The following is a 23,115-nucleotide window of genomic DNA, read 5'->3' on the forward strand; positions in this document are numbered from 1 at the left end:
TACAGGTATGATCCTTCGACCTAATGACTAGTTGTATTTGCAAATTAGAACATTATAACGACCTGCCTCGGCTATTGCGTATCGAATAAAGTGGAGAGACATGCATATTTAAGGGTATGTACAGTGGCTTAATTATAACACTAAACAATAAAATAATGTTTGGTATTTTATCCTAAAAGTTTTTAATATTAATATCCAATGAAACTGTGACATTGTCTGCCTGCGATTGACTTCATTTCCTTCCCGGTTCAATTATGCCAGTCATTTGTGCGCATTGATCGGACTAGTGCTCAGCACACCGCTAGAAAGGATGGCGACCAAATGCGGACTCTGTCGTATCATATCATTTGTGTTGATTATCACGTTCTTTGAACCTTGGTGAGTAATTATAATGTAATTAATTCTTATAAATTAAATGTTCGAGAAATTTTTACATTGTTAACTCATTATAGGGAATTGTTAATAGATATAACTTTTGTTGTCTTCAAATATAAAATTGATACCGCAGATTGGCAAAACCAGTATACACATGAATTATTGAATATTGCATTGTATGTTATCCGTGTTTCCTTATATTGGCTGTGGTTCTTCATAGCACAATGTGAGGTTTTAAAAAGGTTGATTTGGTCTGAACCTATTTTATTTGTATAATCTATATACAAAAGAAATGGAATCAAGGCAAATTAACGTAAACGTTCATCTCTTACGGTAATATCAATATACGAGTACATGTAGCTAATACAACTATAAAAAAAAAAAATGAAAATTACACAATGAACAAAAGAGGTACATATGTATCAAGTGGTACAAGTAAATTCAAAAATTGATTAAATCTTCAAGATTCATTCATATATTTCTGAACAACTGGGAAAATAAAGCAGTTTAAATCATGGAACAAAGTATCCTATGGTAAATGATTAGTGATTATCATGATTGCTTCGTCAAGGTTGAAGACATTGTTACACACAAAAGTAGCAAGCATAATTACAGATGAGAGAAACTGATATTTCACTTGTACAATTAGGTAGATATGGACCATGAATTTGCATAATGAAAGGTGAAGATAACGAACAGTGATTAATCTCATAACTCCTACAAAATACATATACATTTTAAAAACAGATGTAACATGTCATGTTGAAGAGCCTTCAAAACCATTTCCAAAATCAGTCTGGTTTTTTTGGTTGAAAAGAGAAAAAAGTGTGTGGTTATGTAGTTCACTTTTAATCAGAATGTGAACGTGCTGCTGTTTTCTAATGGAATTCCAATGAATTACAAAATGTTTCATTCACAACAAAATACTTTAAAACATTCAAGTAATAAAATAAAACTAAAGATTGATTGATTGAAAATTGTTTAACGTCCCTCTCGAGAATATCTCATTCATATGGAGACGACACCACTGCCGGTGAAGGGCTGCAAAATTTAGGTCTATGCTCGGCGCTTATGGCCATTGAGCATGGAGGGATCTTTATCGTGCCACACCTGCTGTGACAAGGAACCTCGGTTTTTGCGGTCTCATCCGAAGGACCGCCCCATTTAGTCGCCTCTTACGACAAGCAAGGGGGTACTGAGGACTTTTTCTAACCCGGATCCCCACGGGATAAAACTAAAGATATCTATTTACAATTTTGTTTTCAGATCATATATAATGTAATCCCAATTTCCTAAGCCGTCCTTCATTCTTTACCCGACAACTGAAATGAAAAGATAATATTTACATCAATTTGAAACATGTTGTATGAATTCTCTAAGTAGAGCTTTTTAAATTCAGCAATACAGTTTTTGAAATAACATTTTCTTCAAAATAATTGAATGATTAGAATTCCTTCTAGGGAAAACATATTTTCATCTCGATGGTAATTTTGATGATTAAAGGGGATATGCTAATGTCATGGAACTGAGTATCATGCTATCCATGAGTTAAAGAAAAGTTAGTACACGTAAATAACATTTGTAATATCCATATTTTTCACATGCTCACCAAATATGATCATATTGGAAAAGTCTTGTAAAAATGTTATTATTATGACTTAACTACCTATAAAATATTGCATTAGGCTAAAATAAGAGAAACCTAAAATTAGAAATGAATATCTGTGTTTATTGTCTACCAAACGTTCATATGTTTCGGATTTTTATATTAGCAGAAAGGTGAAGATAACGAACAGTGATCAATCTCATAACTCCTATAAGCAATACAATATTGAAAGTTGGGCAAACATGGACTCCTGGATATACCAGAGGTGATATCAGGTGTCTAGGAGAAGTAAGCATCCCCTGACGACCGTTCACACCCACCGTGAGCCCTATATAATAATGATAATACCATATTTATATAGCACCCTTTTCATACACTATGTACGCTCAAAGGTGCTTTACAATGCATAAATACCTTACAAGAGAATGTTATACACATAATACATAAAAAATAAATAAAACATTAAAAGTTGTACCTATCCTCATTGTACATATAAAACATGAAAACACAAGATACCATAAATATGCTAGATAAGAATAAACATCAGTTTCAGGGCGTATTAAAATAAGAAGAAGAAGAAATGCACACAGCATATAATGTCTCAGGTATAATACATTAAAACATACAATTCCTATCTTGATCAGATAAACAGAGTTATGCGTTGTCAAAATCATTAGGCCAAGAACGGGCTAACAATCGGTATGAAACACCTCAGACAGCAAATGACCCAATGATAGGTTGTATTGGTAAACTAGATCGTTACAAAGACCATAGAATTTGCGAAAAACGTATTTTAAACGAGACTGTTGGAACCCCTGCACCATCAACAAGCAGCTCAATTTATCAGGTTTTATTTCACATTGGCTCTACGTTTTTCAACAGTGAGTGCTTTTGCTGAAGCATGTAAAATAGCTTGTGAACACTTCCCCTTCTATATGGCTTATATGATAAATTTTGAACTTTGCACAATGCTTCATTGGCATTTGTAGATGTGCATATTGTCAGGACAGGAGGATCCAATTATTTTCTTAAAAGTTATAGTGGATTTAAGAGGGTTGGAGGATGTAAAATAGCTTGTGAACATTTCTCCTCCTATATGACTAATCAGATAGATTTGAAACTTTGTACAATGCTTCATTGCTAATGTTAGATGTGCATATTGTCGGGACAGGGGAACCAATTATTTTCCTAAAAGTTATAATGGATCCAAAAGGGGCGTAGGGTGATAAAATAGCTTGTGAACGATTCTCCTCCTATATGGCTTATCCGATAGAGTTGACATTTAGTACAATACTTCAATGTCATTTGCAGATGTGCATAGTGTAGGGACAGGAAAATCCAATTGTCGTCCTTAAATTTACAGTGGATCTGAGGGGTGGAGGGTGTAACATAGTTTGTGAACACTTCTCCTGTGTGGCTTATCGGAGTTCATAATGGCTATGTTTCTGCTCATGCTTTCTCCTCCATATCATGCAGCACATTAAAGGTAGAAGGTTTCATTCGGAGCACTTGAAATTTGAGGAGCTGGAGAAACATTTGTTTTTTTATAAAAACAATCTCTAGTTTTTCAACCTTTTCGTCAAATAGGAATAAACATTGACCAGTTAGCTAATACAGCAAGTTTTGAATAATGTAATATTACCTTATGTTGTGGTTGTCATGGAAACACAATAATCCATAACTTGCTAAAATGGGCTTTTCACCCTTTTCGTCCCTTGAAATAGAATAATGATAATGCAATAAACTATAACATTATTTACGCCAGGTCAGTGATGATATCCAATAAAATATCACAGTGTATACGTCATGTAAGTAATGATATCCAATAAACTATCACAGTGTATACGTCATGTAAGTGATGATATCCAATAAACTATCACAGTGTATACGTCATGTAAGTGATGATATCCAATAAACTATCACAGTGTATACATCATGTAAGTAATGATATCCAATAAACTATCACAGTGTATACGTCATGTAAGTGATGATATCCAATAAACTGTCACAGTGTATACGTCATGTAAGTAATGATATCCAATAAACTATCACATTGTATAGGTCATGTAAGTGATGGTATCCAATAAACTATCACAGTGTATACGTCATGTCAGTGATGATATCCAATAAACAATCACAGTGTATACATCATGTAAGTAATGATATCCAATAAACTATCACAGTGTATACGTCATGTAAGTGATGGTATCCAATAAACTATCACAGTGTATACGTCTTGTAAGTGATGATATCCAATAAACTATCACAGCGTATACGTCTTGTAAATAATGATATCCAATAAACTATCACAGTGTATACATCATGTAAGTGATTATATCCAATAAACTATCACAGTGTATACGTCATGTCAGTGATGATATCCAATAAATTATCACAGTGTATACGTCATGTAAGTGATGATATCCAATAAACTATCACAGTGTATACGTCATGTCATTGATGGTATCCAATAAACTATCACAGTGTATACGTCATGTAAGTGATGATATCCAATAAAATATCACAGTGTATACGTCATGTAAGTAATGATATCAAATAAACTATCACAGTGTATATGTCATGTCAGTGATGATATCCAATAAACTATCACAGTGTATACGTCATGTAAGTAATGATATCCAATAAACTATCACAGTGTATACATCATGTAAGTGATTATATCCAATAAACTATCACAGTGTATACGTCATGTACTTAATGATATCCAATAAACTATCACAGTGTATACGTCATGTAAGTAATGATATTGTAAAACATTAGCAGTAGAAGTTAAAATCTAAAGTTTATAAACCTACAATACATATAAACCATGCCCAATAGAAATACAATACCTTTACTCCTCAAATTCTAATATCAGTATATGAAAGGTGAAGTTGACGAGCTGTGATCAATCTCATAAATTCCACAAAATAAAAAGTTGTACAGCAGATATAAAAGCGTCAATAGCTTGCTTTGTTTACAATACAATAAGCAGAATATATTGCACCATCGCTAGCCACGCTTGATAGCTAAAATAAGAGTGGTTTGTGACGATGAATGCATTGGCAAAATGTGTTACAATATACATGTATCTACAGTGATATATGATCTAAATCCATTATTACTTATTTCTTTTTCTCTTTTTATCTTTAAAATGATACATACTAACAAAATGGTGTGGTAAATGAATATGTGGTTGTTATAGTAACAGCAATGATAGATCGATTGATTGTACATTGTTTAACGTCCCTCTCGAGAATCTGTCACTCATATGGAGACATTAACATTGCCGGTGAAGGGTTAAAAAATAAGGCTATGCTCAGCGTCTTAGCCATTGAGCATAAAGTGATCTTTATCGTGCCACATCTGCTGTCACAAGTTAACCTCGATTTTTGAGGTCTCATCCGAAGTCGCTTCTTACGAAAAGCAAGGGGTACTGAAGACCTATTCTAACTCGGATGTCCACGAGAGTTAAATGATATACAATCGAGAAAAAAATCGTCTAAGAGGGCGAATAAAAACGAGATATTTGAAATATCCAGGGTTCGTGTTTGCCCAGCTCTTAATTTGAATTATAGGATTGATGACATTGATAACATTTCGTTATCTTTATCGTTATCTTCACTGTTTTCATTTTGTTAATCCTGACATCTTGTTAATACTAACATTTTGTTAATCCTGACATCCTTTTTTTTTTTTTACTTTTGATCAATTTCATTCTTTAAATGCCATTAACCAGAAACGTTATCATAAGTATTGATTTTTGCTTGGTATTTTAGGGCAGTCCCTTGCTATACACAAGACCCTGGTGTGAAATACTACCGTGAAAAAATTTGTGCTTGTTGGTTGTGGTGGCCGCCTCCGGATACGAATTGGTGGTAAGAGTTTGTACTTAATGGGTAGTTGTATATTGTTTGTTTCATTGATATGGAGACGTCACCATTGCCACTGAAAGGCCTAGGCGTATACATTCTTTGAGGAAGGTCTTTATCATACTACACTTGCAAGGGTCTCGATTTTTTGCAGTCTCGTCCGAAGGACCGCCCCATGTAGTCACCTCTTACAACAAGCAAGGGATATTGAGGACCTTTCTAATACGGGATTGTGATTAATGAGAATGATTACCGTAAAAGAAGTATCATAATTGTGTTCTTCATAGACGTGGTGCTCGTGGGACGTTATTGGTAGAAAATTGCATTTCTTGATAGTGGTTGCCATGTAAATGCTATTGGCCAGACTGTGTTTGTTGAAAGTGTTTGTCACGGCTGATGTGACCGTTTACTCCTCCTAAGCACCTGATCCCACCTTTGGCATATACAGGGTTCCGTGTTTATTTAACTTTATTTTCTGTTTTTGGAGTTATGAGATTGATCACTGTTCGTTATCTTCACCTTTCATGCTATTTGTAAGAATTTGTGTTATGTAGCTGTTGGACGATTTGATCGTGTAGATGTTATTGATAAGAATCGGTGCTAAGTAGTTGTTGGGCGTACTCGGCGTGTAGATGTTATTAGTAAACATTTGTGTCTGTTGTAAGTGGTGACCGTGAAGAAATCATTGGTAAGAATTTATATTCAATAGGGTGGTGGCCGTAAAAGTAATATTTGTAACATTGTGTTCTTCTCAGACATGGTGGTCGGTGATATGTTATTGGTAAGGACTTGAGCTTCTAATTGCTGTGTGCACTGGTCAGATTTTGTACTCGTTGGAAGTGGTAGGTTAGACGCTCGAGAACTTTTTTACTCATACGGAGACGTCACCATTGCTGGTGAAGGGCTTCAAAATTTAGGCATATGCTCGGCGCTAACGGCCTTTGAGTAGGGAGGGGATCTTTTTCGTACATCTACTACACCTGTTGTGACCTTGATTTTGCTGTCTCATCCGCAGTACTGCTCATTTAGTGGCCTAAGGGTACTGAGGACCTATTCTAACCCGGATTCCAAGGGGATTGTTGAAAGTGGTGGCAGTTGACGTGTTATTAGAAATTTAGATGATTAAACATTTATATATGATATTAGATATGTTTGGATAGTGCATTCATTCAGATGAATAATTCAACGAAAGATTCAATTTCTATTAATTAAAAATAAGATGCGTAATATTCATATTTATAATTATCGGGTTTGATGTTGTAAATTGTAAGATATGTATATCATAATGAGTCAATGGGATGTGCAGAAATATTAATTTTAAGCCTAAGTAATCAGAGATTCTGGGCATATAATTTCGGTCTGTCTGTCTGTCCGCAAAAACTTTGGATGGTGATAAGGCTTTCATTTTTATTCGCCCTTCACTATTATGTTATGGCGATGTCCGTGCGTCTGGCTGGCTGGTTATCTGTCTGTCAGTCCGATGTCATGTTTTGCGGACTGTTCTCCGTAGCAGATGCATGAAAGGTTAAGATAACCTACAGTGATCAATCTCATAACCCCTAAATGCAAAACAAAATAGAGTTGAGCAAACACGGACCCCTGAACACCCCAGAGGTGGGATCAAGTGCTTAGGAGGAGTAATCCTGGTCAGAATGTGGGGCTCACGGCGGGTGTGACCGGTCGACAGGGGATGCTTACTCCACCTAGGCACCTGATCCCACCTTTGGTGTCCAGGGGTCTGTTGGGCAAACTATCTATTTTGTATTGATTATGGGATTTATGAGATTGATCACTGTTCGTTATCTTCACCTTTAATGTACAACTTTGAAATTTGATCACAATTTCTCCCTCAAGAAGTGTAAGAGCGAGTTTGCATTTCAGCCGTCCTAGGCCTACTTAAGGGGTATAAGTAGCTCAAACAGTTTTCCGGACGTTTTTTCGTTACAGATACAGATATTGCCCTGAAATTTGCACATAAACTTCCTCTCAGAGGAATACAAGTTCGCTTTGCATGTTAGTTGGATTGACCTGTCCATTCGTGACCTACATTAAGACTAAAAGTATGTCAGTTTTCCGCGCTTTTTTCATTATAGGTACATATATTGCCCTGAAATCTAGTCACTGCCTTCCTCTTACAAGTTCAGTTCCCATATCAGCTGGATTGGTCTGTCATTGACCTACTTTTGGGCTAAAAATAGGTCAAACATTTTTCCTGGGCTTTTTTTTTTATTACGAATACAGATATTGTGTTGAAAATTAGTCATTGCCTATTCATGGAGGAATGTAAGTTCACTTTGTATTTCAGATGGATTGGTTCATCCTTGATCTAATTTTGGGCTAAGAATAGGTCAAACAGTTTCCCGTTCTTTTTTTATTATTAAGAATACAGATATTACGTTCAAGATTAGTCACAGGCTTTCTCTCGGAGGAATAAAAGTTCAGTTTACATATCAGCTGGGTTGGTTCATCCTTAATCTACTTTTGGGCTAAAAATAGGTGAAACAGTTTTCAGGCTATTTTTGATTACGGATACAGATATTGCCCTGATATTTAATCAAACGCTTCCTCTCGGAAGAATACAAGTGTAGTTAGCATTTCAGCTGGCTTGGTGCACTATGACCTACTTTAGGGGTAGAAGTAGGTCAAACAGTTTTTCAGATTTTTTTTGTCATGGTGACAGGTATTGTTCAGAAATTTTGTCACAACTTTCCTCTCAAAGAAATACATAATCGGTTTATATTTCAACTTAACTGGTGCGCCAAAAAACAACAACAAATGGTTTCCTGGACTTTTTATCATCATACATAGATATTGCACCGACATTTTGTGACAACCTCACTCTCAGAGATATACATAATCAGTTTACATGTCAGATGAATTGGTGCACTATGACCCTCTAAGGCTTTTCTATTCAGAATGTGTGTTATATCAATTTAGAGTGCACTATAAGCTTCCAAGTTGAATTTCACTGTCCGACGGGCGTATATTGTACCGTTTGTGGTACTCTTGTTCATTTGTGTATTCCTTGGGGCCATTTCTATTTGACCTCGTGACTTTTACCTTAAAATTTGACCTACTTTTGAAAATAATCTAACTTCACTTCACTTTTTAAATAAATGTTATTGATAGGAGTTTCATATTTCACATCTGTATTCTTGATTTGTTACTGAAATGTTCGATCTTGTGACCTTAACCTGCTTCTAAAAAAAACTTGAACCTTTGCCCTAATTTTTTAATGTTTAGTGATATAGCTTTTCATAATTCACACGAGTATTACATTTGACAAAGACATTTCTTTAAGTAGTAAATTATCTGACTTCATGACTTTTTGAAAAACCAAAGTTGTTTAAGGATTTCAAGTGATAGGGATTTCCGTTTTTCATTTGTGTATTCCTTGTTACAAAACCTTTCGTTGAGTATCATGCCGTACGGCGGCGTCAGTATTTCACAATATATTTTGATAAGAGAGAAATATGTGATAGTGTCAGTACATTCAGAATGAAACTTAATTAAATACTTTGTATAATTCATATTTGTAAATTGAATTATGAATTTTCCTTTTCAGCATCTATTACCGTTATGTCACCCGGTCACGCTACATGCTTATTCATAGATGTTGCCCAGGATACGGAGGAAGAAATTGTGGGACTCGTATGTTTACAACTGACAGTATAGTTTTGAATTTACAACTGTGTAAAACAAGTTACACAATGTACTACTCATCAAAAAGGATTCCATTTTTAAAATTTCCATTCAGACTGTTGACGTTTTGAAGAAAATGTTAGCAATTCGTTAAAGTCCCGTTACATACTTTTACGCTCATGTAGAAATTGATTGAATTTTGTTTAACGAGAATATTTAACTCATAAGGAGAAGTCACCACTGCCGATGAAGGGCTGAAAAATTTAGGCCTATGCTCGGCGCTTATGGCCATTGAGCAGGGAGGGATATTAATCGTGTCACACCTGCTGTGACACGGGGCTTCGATTTTTGCGGTCTCATCCGAAGGACCGCCCCATTTAGTCGCCTCTTACGACAAGCAAGGGGGTACTGAGAACCTATTCTAACCCAGATCCCCACGGGATCACTCATGTAGAGACGTCACCAGTTGCAGATAAAGTGCCACAGATTTGAACTCGTGCACAACGCTGACTGTTTTAGCTGCAAAGGTTGTTTATCGTGTCAATGCTTACCGTGATAACGGGACCTCCGTTTTTAAAGTCAAATTCAAAAGATCCGTGGCTTTCACTTCTAGCGGAGGACTAGTCGGTTAAATGACGCGATGCCGAACCCGGATCTCTCGGATGAAAGGTGAAGATAACAGTGATCAATCTCATAACTCCTATAAGCAATACAAAATAGAGAGTTGGGCAAACACGGACCCCTAAATATACCACAGGTGGAATCAGGTGCCTAGGAGGAGTAAGCATCCCCTGTCGACCGGTCACACCTGCCGTGAGCCCTATATCTTGATGAGGTAAACGGAGTTATCTGTAGTTAATATCAGTGTGCCAAGAACGGCCTAACAATTGGTATGAAACAAGGCAAACAGCATTTGACTCAATGATAGGTTGTATTGGCTACATGAAGAGAACGCCCTAATCACTGAACCCAGACTCCCGGATGTGAAGCGAACGCCCTAACCACCAGACTACCGCAACCACTAGTTGTTTATGCTATCAAAGTTTTATAATACCAACCTTTTTATGATATCAAGGTTTTTGATGCCAAGCTTTTGTGGTACCCCTCCTCTTTTATGTCCACTGCGACCAGGGTTGTTGTTTTTGTTTTTTTGCCCAACTCTTTATTTTGTATTCCTTATAGGTTGGAGTTGTAAGACTGATGATCACTTCTCGTTATCTTCACCTTTTTATCAAGCTTTTATGATGCCAAGCGTTTATGATATCAAATTTTTAAGATAACAAACATTTATATTATATCAAGCTTTTATGATTAAAGGGCAAGATAACGAACAGTGATCATTGTTATAACTCCAATAAGCAATACAAAATAAAGAGTCGGACAAACAAGCACCCCTGAATATACCAGATGTGCGGTCATGTGCCTAGGAGTAATCATCCCCTGTCAACCGGTGAAGCCTGCCGTGAGCCCTATATCTTGATCAGATAAACGTAGTATTTGATGATATGAAGTTTTTATGATCTCAATCTCTTATGATGTCAATCTTTTATGATATCAAGTTCTTATGATAAAAAGGTTTTATGATAACAGGCTTTTATGAAAACAAACATTTAAATTATCAAGTGTGTTTGTTAAAGATTTGCCCATCAATGTGTGCATGGTTTGAAAAAAGATAGTAGAACTACAATAGAGACCAAACGTTTTCTTACTCATACAAACCCAATCTCCGTAGTTCAGTGATACAACGCTCGCATCGTAACCGGGAGGTCGTGTGTTGAAGTCCTGTTCGCACCATGGCCGCGTTAAACCTAAGACGTCAACTTAGTGCTCCTTCGACAAACGCTCAGCATTTGGAAGTGAGAATCTAAGGTCTTTCGGATATGACTTTTAAAACGGAGGTTTTAAAGCGGCAGGCGTTGGTACTCTAATGAACACCAACTGATACGGCCTTGAGCGCTAAGTGTGGTACTTCACTTACATGAATTGATTGATTTAATATTATTTAACGTTCCTCTCGAGAATCTTTCACTAATATGGAGACGTCACCATTGCTGGTGAAGGGCTACAAAATTTAGGCCTATGCTCGGCGCTTACGGCCTTTGAGCAGGAAATGATCTTTATCGTTCCACACCTGCTGTGACACGGAGCCTCGGTTTTTGCGGTCTCATCCGAAGAACCACTCCATTTATTCGTCTCTTACGACAAGCAAGGGATTCTGAGGACCTATTCTAAGCCGGATCCCCACGGGACTATCTGACATGGATCATATATATTCATCTTGAGATAATACTCTAAATATATACTTTTTTCTCAGCTATTTGCAATTGCAAAAATGGCGGAACTTGTGTAGCTCCAGAAGTATGTGAATGCCCACCGGGTTATGGAGGAAATTCATGCCAAACTCGTAAGACATTTTGTATGGAATATTTGATCAGTTCAATTACTATTTAGTATGTTAAAGGTCAGTTCATTTGAATCTTACTCTGAAAGACGATATTGAGATGCTATGCACACGTTCAAAATAAAAATACTATTAACAAAAGAAATATTTCTCACTATTTGAAAAACATGCTCTACAATAACAATACTATCTGAGAAATAAAGTTAATATTTTGCAATGATAGGAAAGAGTTTTTAAAAAGTATTTTGTATACAGTTTTAATTTAATGCAATGGGTGTATATTGTGGAAAACGTCTTTCTGTTTTACAGCCCTGTGTTACCCCACATGCAAGAATGGACGCTGCACCAAACCTAATCAGTGTACGTGTTATCCGAAATACACAGGTTTTGACTGTTCTAAACGTAAGTATTAACTTAAAGACGATATTGAGAAGGAATTTAGTTTGCAGACTACGTGAACACAAGTATGCATGTGTTTCCACATCATTTTGCATAAAGCAAACACCAGTTACAATTTAATTTAAGTTTGATAACTTAAACAAAGAGTACTCATATGAAAAGGGGAAGATAACGAACAGTGATCAATCCCATATCTCCTATAAGTAATATAAGATAGACAGTTGGGAAAACACGGACACATGGATATATCAGAGGTGAGATCAGGTGCCTAGGAGGAGTGAGCATCCCCTGCCAACCGATAACATTCGCCGTGAGTCTGATAAGATAAGTCTAACATTATTGTATTAAATTTGCCACTAAATTAGATTTGAACAAACATTCTGAGAGTATTGCATGGCAATACATAGTCCCATATATACCGGTCGGAAAAATTATTCGACCGCAGGAATTTTCAGAATTCATTATATAGGGGAAATTAGGGAACCAGGATAGGAATGTTTGGAAATCAACTAATATTCATGTAAAAAGACCAGGAACACGACTGTAATTAATAATTAGGTTTGGGTCTTTAGCAAAGTCAAAGAACTGTGAAATGTAGGTGATAATGAATAATTCGACTACATTGTTGTAACGTATAGCGGGATTTTCCCGCTGGTTTTAAATTTGACTCATTTTAGCGGTTAGAAAGCCAAAATTTCACTCGCCAAATATGCACTCAATTTTGACAACAGTATTTGAAAGAAAGACAACTCTACCCTGTCCTCCGAAATTTGTTCCGCTTAAATTATTAGCATACCTTTCAGCCAGCAAATCGTCAGATTTTAAACCCGCGGAATAAACCCGCTATACGGTATTACTATGCTAGAATTGTTAATGAGTGTAGTACTCTTATCTACAGAAATGAGAAACTTGGATGTAACTAAACTGGTGTGGATGTGACTTTATATCAATTTTGAACAGGCGAACTGAAAATGTATCAATTAGCAAATGAAGATCAACAAGCACAACAAACAATGTCCGAAAACTGATAATTCACATTATCTTTGCAAAGTCTAAGGGCCATAACCCAGCGAAAAATCACAGATTTAAAACTTGATCTGTAACACATTATGGCAAAGCAATATACCAAATATGACATGTAATCGGGAAGCACACTTAAACAAATCCGCAATTAAAGATGAAGATAACAAACATGCATGTAGATCAATCTCATAACTGTAAGGAATACAAAATGAAGAGTTGGGCAAGAACAGACCCCTGGATATACAGTTATCTTCTGATGATTCAGGCTATTTTTCTAAGTCGAACTGCAATAACTTACTGAAAAATCAACGAACCGAAATCAAATTTAAACCTAATCTGTAACTTGTAATCACAAAGCAATGTACCAATAACATGTATCAAATTAATATCTGCAAGCACAACAACAAAATCTGGAAATCTGATTTTTCATGTTATTCTTCTATGTCCAATGGCCTTAATTTAGTGAAATATCAACAGACCAAAACCAAATTCAATCTTGCTCTGTAATTGGTTATGGCAAAGCAATATACCAATTTGAAATAAATATTTGCAAACACAAGAAATAAAACATTTGGAAACTCAATTGATGCTATTTTCCGAAGTCCAAAGTGAAAATCGACAGACCGAGACGCACTTCAACATGTTCTGTAACTTGTTATGGCAAAACAATGTACCAAATATGAAATACATATCTGCAAGAACAGAGAAAATGCGGAAAACTGAGGACGGAGGGCGAACCTAAAGTCCCAATCGACTTTTTCCGTAGAGTACTAATAAATCACTGTTTATTAATACAAAAATTACGTATAAGAATCCGGAACAATACAATAATGATTTGATTTGAAGCCTCCAATAGTTTCAAACACAACAGAAAGCCACCTATTTGTTCGACATCAAACCGTGGGTTGATTGTAGGTTGTTTAAACTCCGAAACGAAGTTAGATGAGTTATGTTTGATGTGCGGTTTTAAAATACAGAAATATGTGAAAAATAAGGTTGACATTCAATACCGAAACGATGTAAATCGTGTCACACGTTGAAACACTATTTTTCGAAGACAAATTTGACTTTGACATACAGGTATTAATCGTAAAATAGGTGTTCCGTTGTAATATTTGGAAATTATTACGGCTTTCACAAAATTCGGTGTAAAGTAACGTGTTGAAAAAGACAATAGTTTTAAAAGCAGCAGAAAAATCACCGATTTGTTCAGCATTAAATCGTTGGTTGATTGTAGGTTATTTAACGTCTTGCTCGAAATATTTTCACTCATATGGAGACGTCACTATTACCGGTGAAGGACTGTAAAATTTTGGCCTATGCTCTTACAGCCTTTGAGCAGGGAAGAATCTTTATCGTGTCACACCTGTTGTGACACGGTGCTTCGGATTTTTATGGACTCGTCAAAGGATCGCCCCATTTAGTCGACTCTTACGACAAGCAAGGGGCACTTACTGGGATTACAATCCTGGACCCATTGCATGGAGGGGTGGGGGCTTAAAGCAACCTCAAAATACCCTGTGTTAATCCATGCGCATCAATTTCCCCCTGACACTACACCTATTAGTTAATAATTTCATTCTTATTGTATCTTTTGCATAACCTGGTTTGGTATGGGGATACACCCCATTGACAACCAGATGCCGGAATTATTTTTTCTCTCTCTAAATTTACATCGCAGCACTGTTTTCAGCCTTCTATGGAATAGAAAGTAAACGTGTACAATAAGATACTTCGGTTTGATACACATACTGTTTTCTTGTTGTCAATTGGCATCTACTTGCACGCAAATCACTGTTGTAAATCATCTTTCTCTGTATGATGGTCGAATAATAGAATAAAAGAAAGATATTACATTGTATTTTCAAAATAATGATTTACGAAGGAAGCATTGCCCCAGAGGCTGTTAATTTTGAAATACATTTTTCACTGGGGAAAGGGGGAGGATTATTTCATGGCTTGATCCGCCTTTCAACAAAGCAAACAAAAATCATACGTCACATTTTATCACATGACGTCAGTCACATTGACATGTGAATCGCGATTTGTCACTTCCTTATACATATTTTCTTGTGTTCGATTCACAGGCAATTGCATCGCTTGGGGGTCGAATTTATTATATAAAGAGTAAAGGTATAGAACTCTAAATATAGGGTACCCAAGTTAGCCGATGTAAAAACAATAAATTAATTGATATAAAATTCTACTTTCTATTTTGATTTATTCATACATAATCAATCTACATTATTACCAAAGTTCATCCCGAAATTCCGTATACTTCGCAAGATATGCAGAAATGAACTCGGAAAAAATGCCTATTATTTTTTGGTTGACTTTTGGCTTGGCCCTGAGACTATGCGACTACACAGAGTGTTTGAGCATTGCAACAAGCTATCAAATAGAATGTGCAGCATAAAATATCATTTCTAAAATGAATTTCTTACTCCAATTCATAAAATGAAGTCAGTAATAGCTCAAGTGACTGAAAATTTTAAACCGTCTGTACTTTCACTTATCACAGTCATTTTCATCGGTGCCACTAACTACACTGTACCCACATTGACATCATTATTATAAATCGTCAAACACCTGTGATAATGTGATTTAGATAAAAATAGACATAATAAGACATTTGTATATTTATAAAGACTTGTTATTAGCATAATGTATGTACTATAATGAATCAATATTGATAAATATTAGTTTTGAGTCTCTAAATCGTTAGGGGTCCTTCCATCTCTTTTGGGTAATTAGTTATAAGTACCTTAATGGCTGGGATTGTGAAAGTACAGACGGTTTAAAAAAAATTCAGTCACTTGGAGCTATTACTGACTTCATTTTATGAATTGGGGTAAGAAATTCATTTTAGAAATGATATTTTATGCTGCACATTCTGTATAATAGCTTGTTGCAATGCTCAAACACTCTGTGTAGTCGCATAGTGTCAGGGACCAGCTAAAAGTCAACGAAAAAATAATAGGCATTTTTTCCGAGTTCATTTCTGCATATCTTGGGAAGTATACGGAATTTCGGGATGAACTTTGGTAGTAATGTAGATTGATTATGTATGAATAAATTAAAATACAAAGTAGAATTTTATATCAATTAATTTATTGTTTTTACATCGGTTAACTTGGGTACCCTATATTTAGAGTTTTATACCTTTTACTCTTTATATAGTAAATGCGACCCCCAAGCGATGCAATTGCCTGTGGTTCGATTTAATATTAGCGACGGTGTTGCATGCAAGGAAAATTAGAAATTTTCACAGAGTTAATTTATAAAAGCCGTAAATTATTGCATTTTCGGATATTTTAAAGACTTACTTTGGGTAGGCCTAAACAAAGAAATTTCCCGTATTTTCTCAATCTGTCGGAGATGAGCGACTTCAAAGCCGATCTCTAAAGAGCAGCGAAATACACATTGCATGCATAGTCTACACATATTTTTTATCATGACAAACTTCACCTTTGAATAGTTTAAACGATATATATTTTTCAACAATCAACATTTTACAATATACATCTTAATAATATTGTAGAGATCGGGAAACAAGCCAAAAGGTTTATACTAATCCTGCTCTTAACAATTAGTAAATGTTTGTGATATATCTATAGTTCTTGATATCTCGTGTAAACTCTTCGACAGCTATTTGTTACCCACGTTGCCGAAATGGAGGAGTTTGCCAAAGCCCCGACACCTGCGTATGCGGTGAAAATTATGCTGGTCCGACTTGTTCAGACGGTAATCATCTCGTCACAAAAATCATTAATAAATTTCATAATTTTTTTTTTCACTTTCATAACATTCGGTATATTTTACTTTAGCCATTTGCAAACCTCATTGTTTGAATGGTGGTACGTGTACCTCTCCACCCAGAACCTGCTCCTGTACAGCTAAATACACGGGATCACGATGTCAAACTCGTAAGATTATCATTCAAACTTTATTATTTATATGCACTGAATTTGTTTGTCTTATATTTCTTTTAAAACAGACATTGCTTTCAACTGTAACAATGACTGCTTGTTTGTTGCAAACTAGTACAATCCGGTTTTTAGTACCACATGTCTGTAATCATCTCCAAATATGGAGCGTCATCAAGGTCAAAGGATGTTTTGACTGTTCCGTTTTACGTAACGAATGGGTCAACCATATATGATATTTTAGTACTTAAATCTACTTTATATTTTAAAACAATGCATAAATTGTATGAATAATACGTATACGGTGTGACCGTTGGACCGAGCGAAGCATAAAATGGTCATTGACGTTTCTTCATTGGTAATCATAATTCCGTTAAGTATGGTAGATTACGATTCATTTAAAACATATATTTTTTATGAAATTTTCATTGCGCTAAACACCCAGTTTTACAGGATCCGCCTATTCATTGAACGCGAGAAATAAAACGCAAGGCGGCGTAAACTGTGCATTGTGACGTCCTATTTAGCCTCGACGTTTTACTCTTTTTCAGAGCAAACAATTATAAACAACAACAATACATCCCGTATGCGATTAAAAAGGCCGTTAAAACTAAACCAAATTAACCAATAAATTCAAAATGGTAACATTCTTATTTAAAGAAACTCATGAACTCGTTCATCTATTTAGTCGTATTACTGTTTTTCTATTTGATGATCGGCTAAAAACCGTAACAGTAATAATCATACCATTCATTTTTAACAAACTGGGTGTTTGAAATACAAATTATACGTTCAAAATTAAAACATAAATAACTCTAGAAGCAACTAATTAACAAAGCAATATGGCGGCGCCCATATGAATCACAAAATTTTCAGTAAACGTACATGTATGTAGAGATTACCTTTATTCATTTGCTGATTTTCTCATTTCTTTTATTTTACATACGTGTTACCTTTAGAGCCTTGCTTCGCTCGGTATAAACAACAAAATGTCTTTCTTTGTTGTTTCATAGGGTGAGGAAGGTAGCAATCGCTTACGCGGGTTATGACTTTTTCTGCAATGCTTGCTACCTTCATCACCCGATGAAGCAACGAAGAGAGCATTTTATTGTTTAATTATTCCCTATGTTAATAGGTGTATGTATATGTTACATATGATTCTGTGTCAGTACGTACCAGTCTACCATCATATTATGTTATCGCTAGTTGGAAAAACCTTAATAGATTACTGTGCAGTAGCGTATTCTTTTACAGATATCAAACTTAATATTTTAGAAACAATGAATTGTCTTCACTGTTTATTTTATCTGTTCGTTATTCACAACATTTAATCGCAGATTTATAGAAACAATGGATTGTTTTTACTGATTATGAAAATGTCTTATTTCAGCTGTTTGTAATCCACAATGTCAAAATGGCGGATCATGCGTATCACCAGACACGTGTTCTTGTTTAGAGACGTACACCGGAAGTACCTGTGAAACCCGTAAGTATCTCTCAATATAAAACTATTACATGTTCTAGGTTTAGTAAATGTATAGAACTATGAAACCCGTAAATATATCTCAATATAAAACTAATATATGTTATAGGTTTAGTAAATGTATATAACTCTGCGCTAAATTGTTAAGGGATGGGAAACAAGCAAGAACCGCTCAATTTGTTTAGTATACACAAAATTGATTTGATACCCACCACCAATTCCTTTGTAATGTTATTTTGATGTGTGTGTGTGTGGTTTATTTGTAAAGCCCACCTTATTTGATTGCAGGCAGCTCTATTTCGGTATATCATTATGTGTTGTAGGGAATCAGATTGCATAATCATACCTATGATACATATGTTCTTGTATTTTTATTTTAGACTCATTCTGAGCTTATTATGTTATATACCTTCGTCATTTTCAAAATAAATGACAATTTTTCATTTAAAAATAATCCATACTCTAAGTCACATTTTCCTTCCGTCCCATACGTAGCAGCACATAGAAATGCCTGGAACAGCATTGTGAAATGTTCTAGTGATGAGCAGCCTAAATCAAGATGATTTTACTAACATGAGGGGTACATCTCAGTTAATGAGACAAACTATGTTCATTAACTATTCTGACTGCAGTACCGAAAACATGGAAATCGATCATTGAGTATTTTTCAAAGATGATGTAATGCAACTTAACAATCAATTTATTGGCATGACAATTATGGTAATTGACATTTTATCCGATTTTTTTTTCACGAATATAGATACGTTTCCAAGTTTTATGGTGACTATATTAATGTATGACGAAAGCATAAAGAACAATTTTGAACGATTTCAATGAAGTCAAAATTTTATGTTTATTGTTATTAAATAATAATGAAAGTTAAATATATCAAATCCATGTGACTAGTAAATGATTAGAAGCTAAACTTTTTTGTACTTGAAACTTTTCCAAAGAGTTGTTTGCCCTTGATAAAAATACGAAAAATCCAATCTTCTAAAAAGTATTTGCGGTGAATGATTTATTTATTTTTTATATTTTTATAGGGAGAAAATGTATGCAACTTTTATTTAAAAGCATGTTGATAATACATGCTTTTCCCGCACATTTAAATGTGAAATATTCCCGTGGGGATCCGGGTTAGAATAGGTCCTCAGTACCCCCTTGCTTGTCGTAAGAGGCGACTAAATGGGGCGGTCTTTCGGATGAGACCGCAAAAACGGAGGTCCCGTGTTGCAGCAGATGTGGCAAGATAAAGATCCCTCCCTGTTCAGTGGCCATAAGCGCCGAACATATGCCTAAATTTTGCAGCCCTTCACCGGCAGTGGTGACGCCTCCATAAGAGTGAAATATTCTCGAGAGGGACGTTAAACAACATTCAATCAATAATTGTGAAATTCAAGGTGAAATCAATCAAGCAGTAATCAGGATTTTTTAAATTCCTATGGTGGATTATTTCTATTTGATAATCTCTGCAAAAAGATATTATAAAAATCACACCACTCATTTATTAGAAATATACCAGTTTTACATTGAATACCTTAAACGTCTTAAATTTGAGGTAGCACCGGAATCGATCGCGAACCAAACCCAGTATGTCCCGGTTGCAATGCGATTCCCTACCCATAAGACTCTCATAGCGACCGAATTATACTCATAGCAATCGAATTATTCGCTTGCTTGATGTACATGTAATATTTAACGGATCATCAAAATTATCTTTTTGTAAAAGGTTCATCGTTTTACATGCGAAGCAGCGTGTGAAAACACAGTGAAATATGAACAATTACCGGAGATAGCTGTTGCAAAATATCCCAATAAAAAGGCAAAATTAGTGGGCCTTTTAAGTTTACCAGGAAGTAGTACTTCTCAACATTTGAAAATGTCAGCATGCAAAAACAGATAAGAGTACTGGACATACACTGTACATTGTACTTACATGTATATAGTGTTGCAGACGATTGAATTTCTACAATGAGCAATAAATGTATTGAGCACTGAGGTGGGTTTTTTTATTTTCAGCTTTGTGTTCTCATCATTCTCCCTGTTTCCCCGGAGTATGCACTGACACTATAAATTGTCAGTGTAAGGCTGGATTTACGGGAGATGGAGGACTCCAACGATGTAGAACCTGTACGTATATGAGCATGGTTTGCAAATTACATGCAGTTTCATGGGTAAACAAAGATTTAGGAGTAATGTTGAAGATACTCGTTATATTGTTATTTCAAAGCATTAAATTTGATAATAGATATTTGAAATTAGTCAATTGTTTTGGTTTGCAATATGTTGCTTAACAGTGTTTTTAGTTCAAATGAGCTGAAAGCTCGTTAGCTTTTCTGATCACTTTTTATCCGGTGTCCTTCTGTAAACTTTTAACATAATGGACTTCTCCCGAACCACAGGGTTAATTGCATACAAACTTGCCACAAAGCACAATTTGATAAAGAGAACTCAAGTTTGTTCAAATTCAAATGAAGTATCGCGCCCTGTTTGAAGTGGAAATAAGTAAGCACTAATAAACAAAATTGTATCTTTAAAATATTCTTTTCATGAACCACTGGGCCAATGTCAACCAAATTTTATACAAATTACCCTTTGTTGAAGGGGATTCAAATTGTTCAAACGAAGGTCCATACCCTCTTGAAATGGGAGCTAATCAAGAAAAATAGGGGGAATCAAGAAAAATAGGATGGGGTTCAAATTTACATGAACGCTTTCTGAGATATGGTAGATTCAAGTTTGTTCAAAGAACTGCAAACGATACATTGTAGTATTGTTTCGCAGTCTACCTTTTGCTTATTCTGTATAAGTTACCATTTTAAAATGATTTTGATGCCTATATTTTTACATGAATTTTCGTAAAAGTTGACTTATTTTACAAAATAATGAAAGGTAACTCAAAAATTTTGCTTAAAAATCACGTATGTCGCTATAGAATTCAATGGAAAATATTCTTTAAACATCTTTTCCCCAGTGAAACAAAAATTCATTTTAACAAGTATTATAAAATGTCATTTAGCATATATTTTATTGTATCACGGGAGGAGGGTATGTTTTATAGACTTTTCATCCTTTGATCAATCGCAAATGGGGTTAGCCTATGAAAAATAAAGATTAACCATTTTTATTCAATGATAAAAGTACTTTGACAAATTAAATAATTATTTATATCAATAAGTACTTTAAAATATATGACGTTTTAAAACCTGATTTCAGGGAACATATTGTTCTACCCCCTAGTCAAAAGAAATTGTAATTAAGAGCAATTAATTTATGCACTCTAAAGTTGGCATTGATAAAATCTCATGAGAAAACTTGCAGAGCTTTTTTGCAATATACGAGTTGAAATGTAAGCGGGAATCCAGAATTAACGTACGTAGTTCTTAAGCCTCCTTGTGACAAGACCTTACATATGGGATGGCAGGGAGGGGCTACAATAGGGGATCAAAGTTTTACATGCAATGTATAGGAAAATATTTCTAAATCTTTTCAAGAACTGATTAGTCATGATAACATACAAATATCCTTAGTAGTGCAGATTCAAGTTTATTATCAAAACAGACACCTAAGAACTTAATCTATTTAACAACGTGGAGTACCATCTAATTGCAACTACAGATCATCGTGAAATTTCCATTTAGAACATAAATGCATGCATGCAGTTTTAGTTTTGGAAATAGTAAAACCATTTACAACAGCCCTGTTTTCGATTTTGTTTAGACATAACTAGTTTTTGCTCAGTGGAATTGGATTAATGATCGAGAACAAAGTGATCGACAAAATGGTTTTAAGTACTTCAGTACACTGATTTTGACTAAGGATTACTCCGTTTACCTGATCGAGATATAGGGATTATGGCGGTGTGACAGGTTGATAGGATATTCTTAATCTTCTTAGACACCCGATCCCACCTCTGGTGTGTCCAGGGGTACGTGTTTGCTCTACTCTTAATTTTGTATTGTTTATAGGAATTGTGAGATTGATAACTCTTCTTTATCTTCACCTTTTCACTATGTTGTTTGGCAACCTAACCTATTCAATTTCAACCTAACGTAGTCAATATCTCAATATCTTATGAACTATTTAAGGTAGACTTTTCATATTTAGTCTATAGATTTCTTTTTGCAAAATCTTTTATTTCACTCCATGACCTTTGACATTGTGACGTTGACCTTCTCCAGAACAGCAAAGTCATGTTTGTCTTTTCTTATTAGTGTTGAAGAATCCACGTTTTATGTGAATTCAAGTTTGGTTATGTCATGAACTTTTAGGGAAAGGTTAGGGCCACAATATAGGTGAAAAATTTCCATGACAATAAAGATTTTTAAAAAAATCTTGAAGGTCACTATAGCAGGGCCAAGGTGACTCAAGATAGCGATGTGGCCCAT

General features: G+C 35.2%; 1 protein-coding gene across 1 annotated transcript in view; it reads left to right on the top strand.

Moving 5' to 3' along the window:
* Window positions 1-249: 249 nt before the first annotated feature.
* Window positions 250-23,115, top strand: part of LOC125651936 (uncharacterized) — a 55,948-nt gene continuing 33,082 nt past the window's right edge. The window contains exons 1-9 of the mRNA XM_048880787.2: window positions 250-378; window positions 5,761-5,859; window positions 9,419-9,504; window positions 11,810-11,899; window positions 12,206-12,298; window positions 16,967-17,062; window positions 17,146-17,244; window positions 18,635-18,730; window positions 20,747-20,857. Coding sequence (XP_048736744.2) covers window positions 311-378; window positions 5,761-5,859; window positions 9,419-9,504; window positions 11,810-11,899; window positions 12,206-12,298; window positions 16,967-17,062; window positions 17,146-17,244; window positions 18,635-18,730; window positions 20,747-20,857 — 838 coding nt within the window. The 5' untranslated portion in view covers window positions 250-310. The remainder of the gene's footprint in view (window positions 379-5,760; window positions 5,860-9,418; window positions 9,505-11,809; window positions 11,900-12,205; window positions 12,299-16,966; window positions 17,063-17,145; window positions 17,245-18,634; window positions 18,731-20,746; window positions 20,858-23,115) is intronic.

Source organism: Ostrea edulis, chromosome 5 (assembly GCF_947568905.1).
Source record: "Ostrea edulis chromosome 5, xbOstEdul1.1, whole genome shotgun sequence".
Taxonomy (NCBI): Eukaryota; Metazoa; Mollusca; class Bivalvia; order Ostreida; family Ostreidae; genus Ostrea; species Ostrea edulis.